The sequence below is a fragment of the Argopecten irradians genome, chromosome 7, assembly GCF_041381155.1.
Source record: "Argopecten irradians isolate NY chromosome 7, Ai_NY, whole genome shotgun sequence".
Taxonomy (NCBI): Eukaryota; Metazoa; Mollusca; class Bivalvia; order Pectinida; family Pectinidae; genus Argopecten; species Argopecten irradians.
Genome location: NC_091140.1, coordinates 35,805,774 through 35,821,818, shown reverse-complemented (window position 1 = coordinate 35,821,818; position 16,045 = coordinate 35,805,774). Strand labels below are relative to the sequence as shown.

Below are 16,045 nucleotides of genomic sequence, written 5' to 3'. Positions count from 1 at the left end.
ATGCAAAACTATCTTTTCTGCAGACGGCTGCCCCAACTCTTGCAGTAACCATGGCGACTGCCGCCTTTTCTCTCATGGTTGGATGTGTAGCTGTCATCATGGATGGAAAGGCGAGGCCTGCGCAATCACCATGGAGATGGTGTGTCAAGATGGGGACGACAATGATCGAGGTGAGGTCAAGGTCATTTGACCGTGATCAAGGTCATGATAAAATATTAGACATTGATAATATAAAACAAAATTCTTACTGAAAAAACTTCAAAAATAATTACCATTGTTTAATAGTCATGTTTTATCTTTATAATTGTTGTTGCTTGCATTATGGTTTCTTCGCACCACAATGTAAGGGAGATAATCCAGTCCTACCCATTACCTATCAAACTCTTTAAACAATTATCTAATTATGATATCTCAATTGATATATTGTGTCCTGTAGTATTTTGTACATTCAAGGTTATATTGCTACCTTTGTAGTGCTCTGTTGTCTGTCCAATGGAAGATATCTGTTTTGTGTTGTAGATGGGCTGTCCGACTGTTTAGATCCAGACTGTTGTTTAGATTCAGCATGTGAGGACAGTAATTACTGCCAGATGGCGCCAGACCCTCTTGACATCCTCCTCCGGAAACAACCTCCAAGCTCCACCGCCTCATTTTACGAAAAAATGAGATTCCTCATCGAAGAAAACAGCGTTCAGATCGACACATCTAGAAACGGGCTCAGCGAAAGGTATGACAATGATTCAGCTAACACTTGGATAGGATTCAAACATTCGACAGAATCAAATGTGTGGTCGACTGTAAAGAAAGGCAGATTTAGAAACCAAGAGCGGCAATGAAAGTTATAAATGCCTTCTATAAAAATCATTGATTCTGTTTCGTAATCTGGAGGGTTTCTTCATGAATAGAATGCAAATACTTGTCTTATTTGGAAATGACATTGATGAGAGAAACGTGGAAAGTTCAGAATGCATTTAGCTTCTAGATTTTATAAGTGAAATCTTTGAACTAATAAATCAGTCAATGTTGACATTTTGAGAACAATTTGACTGAATCGTATCCCATAGAACATCTGTATGTAGAGTATATCCGTGAAGATAGTCAAAATGTGAAATTTTGATATGGTTTGTAAGGCATGAACGATGATATAACTCAATGTGGTTACTATCTTGAAACTATTCATGTCATGATGTAAAAGTAAAATTGGCAAAATGTGAAAATATCGTAGACATTCATGAGAGAAGCCCATTAAACTAAGACAACTAGTTGGCTATGGAGACGACTTTCTATCTAACACGTTACATATTGAGTACTAATGTAATTAGTGAAGTCTTGGGGAACTATAAATGTATTAGAACTGGAGCACCTTATCAAAAAATCCATATTTCTTCTTTCCATAAAGTCACAGGAAATAAAAGTGCTTAGAGACTTTAAGAGCCTCCCCTCCCCACAAATCAATCCCATTTTCCGAGTTATTGATAAACTAAAGCAAAAATGACACGACTCAATAACAGTCTGTCTATGTACTGTTGAGAACGTTGAAAGATAAACAGCGTCAATTTTTTTCGAGATGATTGTAAAACTATTTATTTATCTACTCAAGTTTCAATAATGCTGTCATGTTCATAAGTGTATTATAGTAATGGATTTTGTTTGGACATGATGAATTTTACGGCAGATATTTTTGCAGTTTTACTTATCACCATTAGCAACACTATCATGGTCGCATAGAAGCTTCAAAGGGGCAATTCATTGATCAATGCAAAGCAAACATGCAATAGATTCAGGCTTGGTGTGGAATTTTTATATGTGTAATACAATAACGCAACAAGTAAATATTGACTTTTTTATGTCGTAAAAGCCAAATATTTTATTTTTCACATGAAGCTTGGATTACATAATAATTATTAGATGATGTTAGAAATGATGCAAGGGGGGAGGAGGAGGGCGGATTGTGATAGAAATTGTCCAATAATACATCATATTTCCTGGAAATGAGTGTGAAGTTAAGCTCTCGTCTATCCCTCCTGGCTTTGGTCCCGATAGTAACATGATAAGACAATTGTTGATTATCTCCTCCTGTTTCTGAGCACTTCATTTATCAATCCCATCATGCTTGTTCCCTTAGGATATTATGACCGTCCTCAAAATGGTGGGCACGTCTGTAGCCCATCACATTGTAGCAGATTATTTCTATGGGTTAGGAATCCGGTTCATTTCGAATGTATTGAAATAGACATATCCCAGATGTTGTGTATCAATTGAAATGGACATTTGACAATTTTTACATCAATATCCAATTTCATTTGTTTGGGGGGGAAAACTGAATTAGTAATTTCAAATTAATTGTTATTTTTTTCAAATTGAGATTGACATTGCTTTGTAATTAGTTGCCATATTACAGAGATTTTGATGGTAATTTTTTTCTATATTTCAATTAAAAAATGAGAGGAAATTCAGTTCACCAACTTAGATTTAATTAATTTGCATACAGTTTAAAGATGCTCCACCGCTGACAAATGGTATTTTTTCACTATCAAAAACAGGAGCAGACGATTTAGTATTTTTCTTCAGTTACAAAATTTTCTTACTTTACACCTTTACCACCATCGAAAAGTTTGAGCTTCTAATTTTACTTCAAGTTAAAAATATAAAAAATAATTAATTGCATCCCGAAAAAAATCCATGTTACTATATCCTATATGGAATAAGTACTGATTGCGCACGCAACAAAGGCAAACTAAATTATTTTATATTATTTTTTATTTTAATTAGACATATATATACACGATTAAACACCAATTATTGTTCAAATGATGAATATCATTTATGGTCTGTCGGCGGTGGAGCATCTTAGATTTAATTAATTTGCTTTAAGAAGTTTGGCTTTGAAAAGTTTAGGCCACATGTTGCTTACCAGTACAATTATTTTGTTTGTTTCAGCCAAGTTTCATTGATCCGTGGCCGAGTAATGACCAAGGACTGGACCCCTCTGATTGGTGTACGAGTTCATGTGGCCCGACAGCCTCTTTATGGATACACTCTAACACGCAGGCGTGGGCAGTAAGTGCAATACCTTTGACTCATTCACCCCTGAAATATTAGAATGGACTGTTCCAGCATCACATCTGGAAGAATCCAAAGACTCTTTTATGGGTGGATGGGTTGCATAAATGACTATGGATATTCATATGAGTAAAACAGATTAAAATTGTTCTCGACTTTAAAAATGATGTGTCGGAAGAATACTTATTGAAAAACATTAAATAAGGGTCACTTTAGAATTTGTTCTAGGGCTAGAATAGTTTACTATTAAGTTATAGGTTTGAAACAGAAAGGGACCTTTTGCACATGACAAAAGAAATAAAAAAATACATATCTGAAAATCTGTAACCTAACTCTGCCAATAAAATCCTGAGAATATTAACCTAATGTTCTCCAGTGATTATAACTGGTCTGTATCGAGATGACATTTCACAAAAATCGTTAAACTCAGGAGTGAAAATACATGTACAGGTAGCTGATTGAATCCAATGAATGCCACTGTAAATTTTCCCGATAAGATCAAGAAGCTGAGATTCTCATGAAAATGTCAATTCGGTACCCATGGTTTTTTTTTATAATAGTACCAAATGATACAACATTGTTCATCCGAGATGAAAAAATTACGGTTTTAAAATTGGTGGAATGAATGTCAATTACGCAATTTGATTGTTGTTACTGAGAACTAAATTGCAGCCCCGGGCTGCAAAGATTGTGCAATCTCGCTATCGGCTTTAGATGGTTTGACGGTTCTGTATACGAAGAGTGCATCTTGCTGATGAGCTTGATATTGCTGTATTGAATTACCTGATTAAGATTCAGCGCAGATATGCTGCAGAGATTTTTTTTTTAATTGCGAAAATTACAGTTGAAGAGTTTGTTTAGCACAGAATGTCATAAGAATGTTGCATGTGAATTAAGTACCGCATTTCACTGAATAAATCTTGCTAGAATAATCCATGAATTTGATTTCGACTGTGATATATATTGTAGATGTTCTAATAGGCTAATTCTAAATGTAATTTAACATTCCTTTGAAAACAATATGTATTTATAGGTTATGATCACTGACATTGTCAATAATATCTTGAGTTATGTCCCTTTACACATTATTTCATAGCAAAATTGACTGGAGATTGGAAACTTTACTTCTTCAAAATCAAAGTATTTTCAAAAAAAAAAGAGAAAGAAATTTAACAATTTTTGGATGAAAACCTCTTTGAACACTTACTAGTCTAGTCTATGAATTTTTTTATTAACTTTGTTTCTTTATAAATTTGGACTAATCTAACCATGTCTGTTACAGGTTTGACATCCTAGTAAACGGTGGCGGCTCGGTGACCTTGGAGTTTACCCGCCAGCCTTTCCAGTCCCATAGCACTAGTGTCCTTGTGCCCTGGAACCAGATACTGACCCTGGACACAGTGATCATGGTCCAACAGATGGAGATCAATCTCCCGCCAGAACCCGTCGTCTGTGGCGTCATGCACGATTACTACAACCTCCAGCCCGTTGTTCTGTCTACCTGGCAACACACGCAGCTCGGAGCATGCCCAGAGAAGAGTACTATTATTCCAGAATCACAAGTGAGTTTCCAACGTGTTATTTTCAAAATTCAAGTAGAGAAAAAGAAAAAGGTAGGATGTTTTGAAGATTGTCCATGGCTCCATTGGCTGTAATTTTCATGCTCTTTATGCAATTGAATAAAAATTTATTGAATATTTCAAACTTGTCTATGAAGACCATCTAAAACACTTCATTTACAATTGCATACAAATTTACAAAGCAGTAATGTAAGTCTATTGTATAATAATATTGATAATTTATTTACCTTTAATTCTAAATCTATTTTTGTACACAGGTTGTACAGGAGAGCCTGGTTATTCCGTCCACAAACGTCCACTTGGTATACCATAGTAGTGACACGCCCGGGTACATGTCTGTCATCCTAATCCAAATGACCCCAAGTGTCATTCCGCCCAATTTGGCCCTTGTCCACCTCAAAGTGTCCGTTCAGGGCATTGACATGGATAAGACATTCGAGGCTGACCCCGGACTGAAGTACACATTTTCATGGGACAGAAAGAATGCTTTCCGTCAGGATGTGTATGGAATCGTTCCTGCCAGAGGTGAGACAATGTTGCAAGTTGATTTTCTTTAATGAAGTTGATTTAATTGATTACTCCAAATTAATCAATATATTGACTAAGTGTTTCTTTACAAAATTCTAAATTTTATTTTGAAAAATTCTAAATTTTATTTTGAAAAATGCTAAATTGTATTTGAAAAATCCTAAATTCTATTTTGAAAAATTCTAAATTTTATTTTGAAGATATAGAAACATCATGTCTAAGTATAGCTAGGTTATGCATTATAGGGTAATACGTGTGTTTTCAGTATTTTTTTTTTCAATTATACATTTGCAACCAAAGAGCTGCAGGGATACAAGTATAAATGCATGAATGTAATGGTATGTGACAACCCTTCATGTATAGAATCCTTAAAAAGCAAATCATCAGTTGAAATCCATCACAAGATTACAGCTATTTCCCTCTATTTTGAAAACAAAAGTCTGTAGAAAAAAAACATTAAGAGCCCTAAAAGAGACTAAAAATATTTCAGAGAAATAAACGTCATATTAAGAGGGAAAAGATTTGAGGGGAAATAAAATGAATGATTCATAAATAAATTCATGTTTGAGTCAAGACTGATAGATTCTATTCATTTTTTCAAATTTCAAACATGATTTATTGATTTCTGTTGCACAGCAGATAAGTATATGCATTTTGATTATAAAAATTATTATTTATAAAAAAACCTGTGGGGAGCCCCTGACAACCATTGAAAGGAAATGCACATCACACATGTGCATCCATTACATTATGTCACAACAGACGACCTTGGAAACCGCATCAATATCAACCATGGCTAGGTTCTGTACAATAGATTGGAGAAAAACACTGAATGTTTTTTAAAGTTAATGAAGGAAATATTTATCCTCTCATAATAGTTGTCCTCTAAGATTTGGCTAATCCTTCGGAGACAAAATTCTGAGTAAGATGTAAGAGTCATAAACAGGTCATGATCAAGAATTTGGTGGGGGGGACGGGGGAAATAAAGAAGAAAAAAATAAATGGGAGAATGCAGGGACAATTTATTAGTGATGTTAATTATATTAAGGTTTTTTTGGCAGCTGAAAGCATGTCCTTAATATGTGAAGCAATAAAAGTAATTGAAATTGCCAAAGGCTCCCCGACCTGCCAAATATAAAATTGTTTTTTCTTTATCAAATCAAAAAATCTGGTTACCTTATACATTTGGTCTTCAAAGATGGTTAAATTCTGCTAGACGACCAAAGTAATTTGTCAAAATGTTTCCACCAATTTCTCTTATTTATTAAATTGTCTTCATGTTGGCCCCAAGTTGATATTAGCCATATACATTCAATCAACCTTTTTGAACGTACATCTGCTCTACAGTTGTATATGTCGTAATAGCCAGAACTTAAAACACAGGAGAGTTCGCTAGACAATTATATCTTAGTCAAGGCAGTATTTCACTTCGAATAAACCCACGGGGCTCTGAGCTTGTGACTGGCTGTGAATTAATGATATATGGACATATTCCAGAATTGATACTTCATGTAAACACGATAGACTTTGTCAAGAACATCTAGTAGAGACAAAAAAATTATTTTCATAAAAAAATACAAATGCGATATGGAGTCTTATATAATTGCTATTGGAAGACAGATATTTAAACTTGGGTTGAAAGGGGTGCCTTTATAGACCAATATCAAAACTGAAAAATGGCAATTCTAGAAAGTGAGTAATTGAAAAGTTTCAGATTAAGCAGATATTTTTTTAATTAAAGAAGTGATATGAGTTGAAGCAAGTCAATTTTAAACCAACCTTTCACATTTAATAAGATTTTGCTTATACGGCTAGCAAAAGGAAACTGCAAAAATGTATCTGTATTACTTTAAATTGAGAAATCATACCGCATTAAATATAAATTTGTTCAATATATAACTCAAAGTCAGTAAATTTTTAAAAATCAAATTTAGTAAATTTGGGAATGCATGAAAAGGCATCCTTTTTAATGCTCAAAATTTTGACATTTTGTACATGTTTATATATATTAGTAGACATTGAAATTTTGAATTATTCATATTAAGCATATATGTTAACTATATAAGATTAATCACAAGTTTTGTAGTAAAGATTTATTTAATAGTTACACAACATTATTCTATTTTTCTGCTTCAGTCCAAGTTGGATACCAGTACAGTGGGTGTAGCTTCGTATACTGGGAGGTTCGCAGTACTACAATGAGCGGATACGACCTCGCTTCATCTCAGATCGGTGGATGGAACATTGATATTCACCATACGTACAACTTCCAAGAAGGTAATTTTAAAAGGAAATCAAAATCTTCAAAAACAAAATCATTGATATGTTTATGTCTCCACCTTGAATAGAGAGAGGAGGGCATAAAATTCTGCCCTTGTTCATTTCGTCTGGTCTTGATCATGCACTTTCATGCAAGAGGCAGGGACATTTCATTCTTAGGTGCTTCTAGTTTTTCTATCATTCCTCAATTTTCTATACAATGTATCCATTGTTTCAGGAATTCTTCACAAAGGGGATGGCACAAATATCTATCTCAAAGAAAAGCCAAAGAAGTTGGTCAATATCCTTGGTAACGGTCACCGACGTAAACTTGAGTGCGATTCCTGTAATGGCCGTGCCCGTGACAACCGCCTCTTGGCTCCGGTGTCTCTTGCTAGTGGTCGAGATGGAAGTTTATACGTTTGGGATCTTAACTACATCCGAAAAGTCAGTCCTAACCGCTACGACATTGCCAGTATCCTCAAAACAAGGTATGAAGTGTTGGTTGAACGAATTGTAGAAGACCGTAAATAAATAAATATTAGGCCAAAGTTGATCAATGTTTGATATCTTTAGGTTCTGGAATTATAAAACAATTTAAATTAGACTGAATCTTAGCCATTCAAAAATAATGTTTTGTTTTGTAATGTTAACTTTGAATGAATATGTCAAAAAGTTAATTAAGACTGTTTCATGATCTGGGTACCATGAAATCTTTAAATATAAATCTTAAACTTTAAGTTTTAAGACACTAAGGAAAACAATTACGTATTTATAAAAATTCAGAAAATGGCAATAATAAGAAACTACCTGTAACTATTCCATAAACTTTATGACTAAAAGATTCTTTTTCCCTTTACAGTACAATTTCTACATCTTACAAGCCATACATGACGGTCAGTCCAGTGGATGGTCACTTGTACGTGTCCGATTACATGAACCATCGCGTGATCAAGGTAGCTACAATGGGTCCAGTCCGTACGCTCGACAGTAACTACGTCATCATCGCCGGTAACGGGGAGGAGTGTATTCCGGGAGCTATAGATAGGTGTGGCGATGGAAAACGCGCTATCAACGCCAGGCTGATACATCCTAAAGGTATAAACCTCAAAAAGTTGTCTCCCTTATCAAGGTTTGATATTGTTTGATAAAATAAATTTTATAGGAGTTATCTCCCTTCTATGAGAATTGTACAAAGTATGGAAAGAACATATTGGTTTAAGCTTTTTATTCCTGAACATGTATTTTAATTCTTCTTGAACAAAGGCTAGAACAGTTCATTATCAAAATATAGGGATGAATGAAAGAAAATCAGTTATAAATGTGGACTCTTCACATAAAATAAAGATTTTGCATCAAGATAAAATCCCATGTAAAATTACTGATAATTTAATCTTTTGTCATTATATGCATTGCTAGGTTTGGTTGTCATGGAGATATAATGTTTTGAATTGATGTTTCAGGTATTGCTATCAGCAAGGAAGGTGTAATCTATATAGCTGACAACTTGAACATCCGGAAGGTCACCCCAGACAAGATCATCCATACACTGATTGGCTCTCAGGGTCAACCGCGAACCTGGGAACCCATGTCGTGTGAACACAGCCAACCCGCAGACGAGGTATGAGTTAAAATCATTTTTATCAAATAATTAAAGTGCTTAATTTCGCAATTTGTATGTGTAAAATTTCGTTACCTTGATATTTTCACAATAAATATTACTCTTAAACTTTAACAACATAGTTTCATGTAGACACAAAATATTATTGGTGCAGGGGAAATTTCAGCACTTACAGGCTTGTGTAATCAGCATAATTTTTTTCCTCTCGTATATTTCCACATTTATTTTAGTTCAATTAAACCTATGATTAACTATGTTTGATTGAAAGATGATGCAGTCATCCAGTCTAAGATTCATATTTCATATGAAGATGGGGGCAATAATGTCTTTAAGTATTTTTAAGTTTCTTTTGAATTCTGTTAAGAGTAATAAAGACAACATTTTCCATGTTACAGATCCGACTTCAATGGCCGACAGACTTGGCTATCGACCCTCTAGACGACTCGCTGCACATTCTTGACAAGAACGTGATCCTCAAACTGACCAAGGACGGAAGTCTAATCACTGTTGCAGGACGTCCACTCAACTGCCCCTTCAGGAAGTCCAGTTTCCTACCCACGGGTGTACTGACTGACCAGGAACAGGCTTCCAACATCGCTTCAGACATCAAACTTGTTGACCCACAGAGCATCGCGTTCGGACCACAGGGTGAAATGTACATCGTGGAGAGTGACCGTCACAGTATAAATCGTGTGCGTGTTGTTACAAGTGATGGCCGTATTCATCACTTTGCCGGCACTAAGTCTAAATGTGATTGTCAGACCATTACATGTAAATGTTACGATGCGAAGGAGACATTGGCGGCCCAGGCTTTGTTTAACGAACTAACGTCAATAACTGTCACTCCTGACGGAGTTGTACACATCGCCGATGCTGGAAATCTGCGTGTGTTCTCTGTTCTATCAGAACTTCCTGAAGCTGACCAGAACACCAGACAATATGAAGTTGTCTCCCCTGAAACACACGAGGTCTATATATTTAACAGTTATGGTCAACATCGACACACAGTTAACATCATGACTGATCAGTATGTCTACAACTTCACCTATAACGTCAACTCATTTTATGGCAAACTTATCTCCATTGACGATGACGTCGGCAACAAGATTAAAATCACACTCGATCGAGAAACCATGGCTAGGGAAATAGTTTCCCCGGATTCTTCCAGATGCGACTTAGTCATGAACAACATTCGGAAGCTTCAAAGTTTTCAAGCAAATAACTGGACAGCGGCATTCACTTATTCCGAGAGTACGGAACTTCTAACATCCAAATATTTGTCCGACGGGAAGGCGTATTCATACAGTTATAACAACCGTGGGCGACTTTTGGAGGTCCGACAGCCAACAGGGGAGATAACTACGCTAGCCACGGACGTCAACACCACAGGTTCCATCGTCCGCATCACCACTGATAACAGTGATGCAGTTGCTATGGCTACATATGGCAGTGTGCAGTCAGTTATGCATGGCAAGTTTGCAAATTATAAGCTCATTTTCACATCATCTACACTCATGTCATAGTAACTGGGTTATACAAGAGGGTGGGATAGGATTATTGGTACTGTTTCAAAAAGACAATGTAAAAAGACAATTTAAGGGTGGAACAAGATACATTGCCCAAATATGGTTATACCTGCTTGATAAGGGGGGAAGCTTAGGTACATTGCCCAAATATGGTTAATACCCTGTTTTGAACTGATGCAAGGGGGCAGGTAAGGGTTATCAGAAGTACTACAAAAAAAATCTTTTGAAACATTTTAGAAGAGATCAGGCAAGAGATCTTGATAAATCCTGTTTTGAAACTGATGCAAGAGGGCAGGCAATGTCTATTCATAATTAAACAACAACAAAAAAGAAAATCTGTTAAAAAGAAGTTCTATGGAATGGCCGTCTGTAATACCTCAATAAAATGATGTGAGGGACCAGACGCAAATTTTAAATTTAAGTATGGAGATCAATTTTGGATAAAATAATTAAAATAATTACTCGGGAATGTATGTGTTAGATTTATGATAAAAATTGTTTGAAAGCGATGGGTGAAGCGGGGATTAAAACTGGATGTTAATATCACTCTCGGCACCTTGGCACATACACATGTATATGTCATCACTAGTAACTATGTGTGTGGGTTTTATCCAATCAGCACAGAATATCAGAAAGAGGATGATTGACCTTTGACTACATGTTACCATATTTGGTAGTTTTAAAAAGAACGAAAAGTTTCATTCATAGTAACATAATTATTTTGCTTTAGAAGAAGTAAACAAACTATTGATGAAAATCTCAAGATTTACCGTCAAATATGGTACCATATGTTTGAGGAAATTAAAACCACATCTGATTCAATCATCTAGTTTGTTAGTAGTAAACAGCAACAAGAGTTTTGCTGATCATGATTTTATATAGACGAAGTTGCCAAATGATGTTGCACACGACACAGATTTAAATGGGGATTACTTATGTATGCTTGCTCTTTTCAGTTATGACCGAATCTGGTAATTACTTTATTTGAAGTAGATTCTTCGCTCTATAAATAGATGCGTAGATATGCTAGGGACTTGTAGAGAACTTTTTTCCTTTGACCTTTGAACTTTGTATTAATTCAGCGCTTGAATCTCATTCTGCTGGAATTCTGAGAGTTTCTACTGTCAGTTTGTTCACAAATCTTCCGAACAAATAATTCTGTGTCTGGTAAAAAAGTTTCTGAACAATGAAATTGAGGAATTTATTTCACAACTAGATCTTCTTGGAAGATATACTCGAGTGCTCTCATGTAAGAATCATAACTGATTCCAGTTTATATTGTGACTATTATCTATTGTTGAATGGTAGTTGCCATAGTAATGTATGGACCAATCATTATAAAGTAGTCTTGAGTAACCAATCAGATCATTTCTTGTAGCAATGCACTGACCAATCAGATTAATTGTTCCAATAATGATGCATTGACCAATCAGATTCTTTGTTCTTGAAATTGTGTTTTACATATAGTTATTTACTGACAAATAGATAATATGGTATCTCATTATGTTATGATATTATTAAAGATTAAAGGAAAACTTCATCATAGTTAAAATTCATCCATTGTGTCACAATTTTCATTTGGTGTAGGATATACCAATCTAATTTAACCCCTGTAATCTGTAGTACTGAATGCCTATGCTTGGCTTATGGTGGCATTTCCACAATATATATTTTACTTATTTTGAAATTCGGCTTCCATCAGCCTTTTTACAATTAGCATAAAGATAAAATCATAGGTTGAAACTCTGATTAAAATTTTGAAAAATCTTTTGTTTAATTTATTGAACAATATGCAAAATCATTTAATAAAAATACTGTATTTCAAAAATGGTGATGATAATATAGGAAAAATTTCAAAAAAAAAAAAATTATTAAACTTATTAATTGTATTTTACTAAATGTCAGTTAATTGTTTTAATATGAATGGAGATGTATATTTTCACTTTGAAACTGAAAGAAAAATAAACAGTTAAAATTACTTTCTAATAAACAACAGTATTGTATTTTGGCTGATGTTTATATCTTTATTTGTATTTTTTACACACACTAGTTTTCTACACAACTTAATTTAATACATTAATTTATTATTTAATTCGGCAAACAAGCTGTATTTCATATATTATTTTCTTATTTCTCATATATTCTTTTAATAAATACAATTATTTATCAAAATATTATTAATAGTACGTTGCTGTAATGATTTATAAACTCACAGATTTGCGAATGTATGAATGTGCTTAGGTAAAGAGGGGCTATAACTTACTATATAAGTATATTCACTAATGAATTAATTAACTGCTTTGGAATGTGGAATTGCTGCTATTTTGAGAGTGGGAATTCGGCATGATTAAACAATGATCGTTTTAACAAGCAATTTTGACACTGAATGTCACATGAATAGATTCTCACAATCGATAGCTTTATATTGTAATAACTGTTATTTGCGTTTATTTATTTAATTATTTGCTTTTATCAGTATTTCTTACACCTGAAGAGATCAGTTTCATTTAAATATTCAGAGTCGTATTATTTGCAAGCTAACCTGTTAATAAAATGGCAGACTTGAATGTTGTACAAGAAATTCTATTTTGTTCGATATATATAACCTTGAAATCATGAAATCTATGTATTGTATGTTCTTTTAGTTTGATGCTTTCTCTATCCGCTTATTTGTGTGATTTTGTCTCTCTATCCTTTCCTCAGTTTTTCTTTTGTCTTCATGAAGCTTAGTTTCAGTTGCTTTTTTAAAGCTTAGTTTTTTTTACATGTGTTTAGTTGACCAATACCCTGTTTGAAGTTTGAGTTTGCCTGAGTAGCCATACTTAGTAGGGTTTGATAGACATATAGGGTTAGGTGAGTTTTCAATACTGATACTAAATATATCTTAAAATGATTTCGAAACTAATACCTGTTTTGATTTGATTCTTCAGGAAACGCTGAGACCAAGGTCACCTATCTACCAGATGGCGCTGTCGTTGTTGTATTCCCTAGCAACCTCTCCATTTCCATAGAATCGGGCGGGCATCCGATCTTGGCTAATGAATACAGGATGCATTTCAAACGAAAAGTCATTGCACCTAATAAACTCGTTCATAAGCTTGAGTGGCGCTACTATCTGCGGCGTAAGGGTCGTACTCGGCAAAGTAAGGTGGTTGAACGGATCGGGCATCGAATGAGGGTAGGAGCTCCTTTCTCCTCAAGGCATGCCAGAATGCATGACTCGCATGGAGATGAAGGATCATACAAAGGAAAAGCCCTTCTGGTATGTCCACAGTGCCCTCAATAATGATACTACATGTCTCCGCCCCTAAAGCCTGCAGTGCCTGTCAATCATCTTTGGCTGATAGCTAAGCCCCGCCCCCTATACATATATATCATCAACTCTTATCTTTATTCATGTAGTGTATATGTAACAATATCTTGCGCGTCAGTTCTTGCATATTCTAGAAAAGTAGTCTGCTACTGTGCCGTCTTGAATATATAATCTACCGTTTTGTCAATTTTTTTAAGCATTTTCTCCCTAATGAAAATTTAATTTGCCATCTATTGAAATTTTCATACATTAAGAACAATTATCATTTTCTTCCAAAAAAAAATATATCTTTATACATATGTATTGCAAATTTTCCGCTAACAAAAAATTAAATTTTGGTACGGCATTAATAATTCCGTTTGGTAACATTTTATATATACAAAGATAAGAAATAAATTTGACAAATTCTAACGTATATAGCACTGCAGCTGGGCATCTAGAGTAACTTCCCCTTGACAACATTTGCGTGATGTGAACTGACGGTTGGCATGGAAACGTTTTCTTTCTTTTTTTCTTAATCAATCTTCTGTTAATTTGTCAGTTCAATTTTTAGTCAGATTTGACAATTTCATTAAATTAATTCTTTTTGTAGAATATTTTCATATGATCGCATGTTTAATAATTTTTCTTAAAATTTTATTGATTAATATTACACTTTAGTGTACTTGTACCCTTAATGATTTTATATTTTAAATTTTTTGTAACAGTAAAAAAAAATATGATTAATGAATTATTATTTTTTCCTTTGTCGAAGACGTTGATGCATTTATCATAATACTATTAGCATGATAGGAGAACTTAGCGCTTTTCTTCCCATCAATATACGCTTATACATCTGTAGAGGCAGTTATTTCCCTTTGCCTAATTGTACAGTATCAGTGAAAAGTCGCAAACAAACTCCTGCTTGTCAGTAAAAACTGCATGCTCAATTTGACTTTTCGACATCAATAATCACATAACTTTTTTTTTCTTTTTTAATTCTACTTACATATCAATTATTATTACCAAATTAACACATAAAAAATTAATATCAAAAGTTGTACTTTGATTGTATTATTATTCTTTATTCAAACTATGATAGAAATAGAAATTATCCCACATATTTTAAATTGTACGAATGTCTTTGCTTTAAGTTCTTGTTTGGGAAGAATGTGCTATTGGCAATTAAACCAGCTATTTTGTTTGGCTTTCACTTTTAAATTTCAGATTTCATTAAATTGTAAGTAACCATATTGCATGTTTCTGTGAATTCCATTTAATTTTAGATCAACGGTGAAAACTTGCTGACGGTAGAGTACGATCGTGAAACCCACACAGAGAATATCATGGGTAAAAATCTCCTCAAAATCATGTCGATTTTGTACGACGGTTCTGGACAACCTACACATATACGCCCTAACAATCGTCATCATGGTATGAATATTACATACAGTAAAGAAGGGCGGATAACTCACTGGCAGTACGGAGAGATACGAGAAGATCTGATCTACGATGAGGATGGACTTCTACGTGAGAAATCCTCATCCAGCGGAGGGGCTCAGTACAGATTTAGTTACCGTGTCGGAAAAGTGGTACGTAGCGCGGCAACAATATAAAAACCTTACATGAACCTATGCCTTTTGAATGCCCTGCATGTGCATAGCTGTGTATTGTTGAATAATATTGATGTTTCAATTGCCTTGACTGTGCAGGGCATTAAGGCATAATAACCTTGATATTTAAAGTGGAAATTATGTGACAAATAGGTTTTCACCACTAGTTTTTGTCACATGGTAAAAAGGTTTTCTTTTTCTCTTCCTCCCTTTATCCCCAACCTCTAACCCAACTTCTCTTAAATTATAGATACTCTGAATGTATAACTAGTTGGTAAAACTGAATTCTTTCCAAGATAAGTATTTGATTTATGTCTTCAATGATCTGTCTTCATTAAAACCTTATATGTCCCAAAATTAAGTGGAATGGAAATTTTCACAGTCAAATGTTCTTGCAATGATATTGAAACATTATTCTCCCTCATAAGTGAATTTCTGGTCCTTACTTGGAAAGTTCGCTCAAAGTTTTATAACATAATTGATTTTGAGAACTCTCAAAAATTTCTTCTTTCTACTTCCTGTGCACAATTTTTTCAATATAGGATGGATAGATAACTAGAATA

At 34.3% G+C, this 16,045-nt stretch overlaps 1 protein-coding gene across 13 annotated transcripts in view; it reads left to right on the top strand.

Moving 5' to 3' along the window:
* The window catches only part of LOC138328275 (teneurin-m-like), a 188,292-nt gene that overhangs the window by 164,139 nt on the left and 8,108 nt on the right, over nt 1–16,045 (top strand). For 10 of the 13 annotated variants that reach the window (XM_069275014.1, XM_069275002.1, XM_069275015.1 and 7 more), the window contains 13 exons: nt 24–170; nt 520–727; nt 2,941–3,060; nt 4,346–4,625; nt 4,901–5,168; nt 7,308–7,448; nt 7,669–7,921; nt 8,293–8,528; nt 8,894–9,051; nt 9,447–10,521; nt 11,534–11,548; nt 13,508–13,839; nt 15,156–15,461. In XM_069275014.1, the coding sequence (XP_069131115.1) occupies nt 24–170; nt 520–727; nt 2,941–3,060; nt 4,346–4,625; nt 4,901–5,168; nt 7,308–7,448; nt 7,669–7,921; nt 8,293–8,528; nt 8,894–9,051; nt 9,447–10,521; nt 11,534–11,548; nt 13,508–13,839; nt 15,156–15,461 (3,539 nt within the window). The remainder of the gene's footprint in view (nt 1–23; nt 171–519; nt 728–2,940; nt 3,061–4,345; nt 4,626–4,900; nt 5,169–7,307; nt 7,449–7,668; nt 7,922–8,292; nt 8,529–8,893; nt 9,052–9,446; nt 10,522–11,533; nt 11,549–13,507; nt 13,840–15,155; nt 15,462–16,045) is intronic. The other 3 variants (XM_069275008.1, XM_069275010.1, XM_069275007.1) reach the window with 3 other exon arrangements.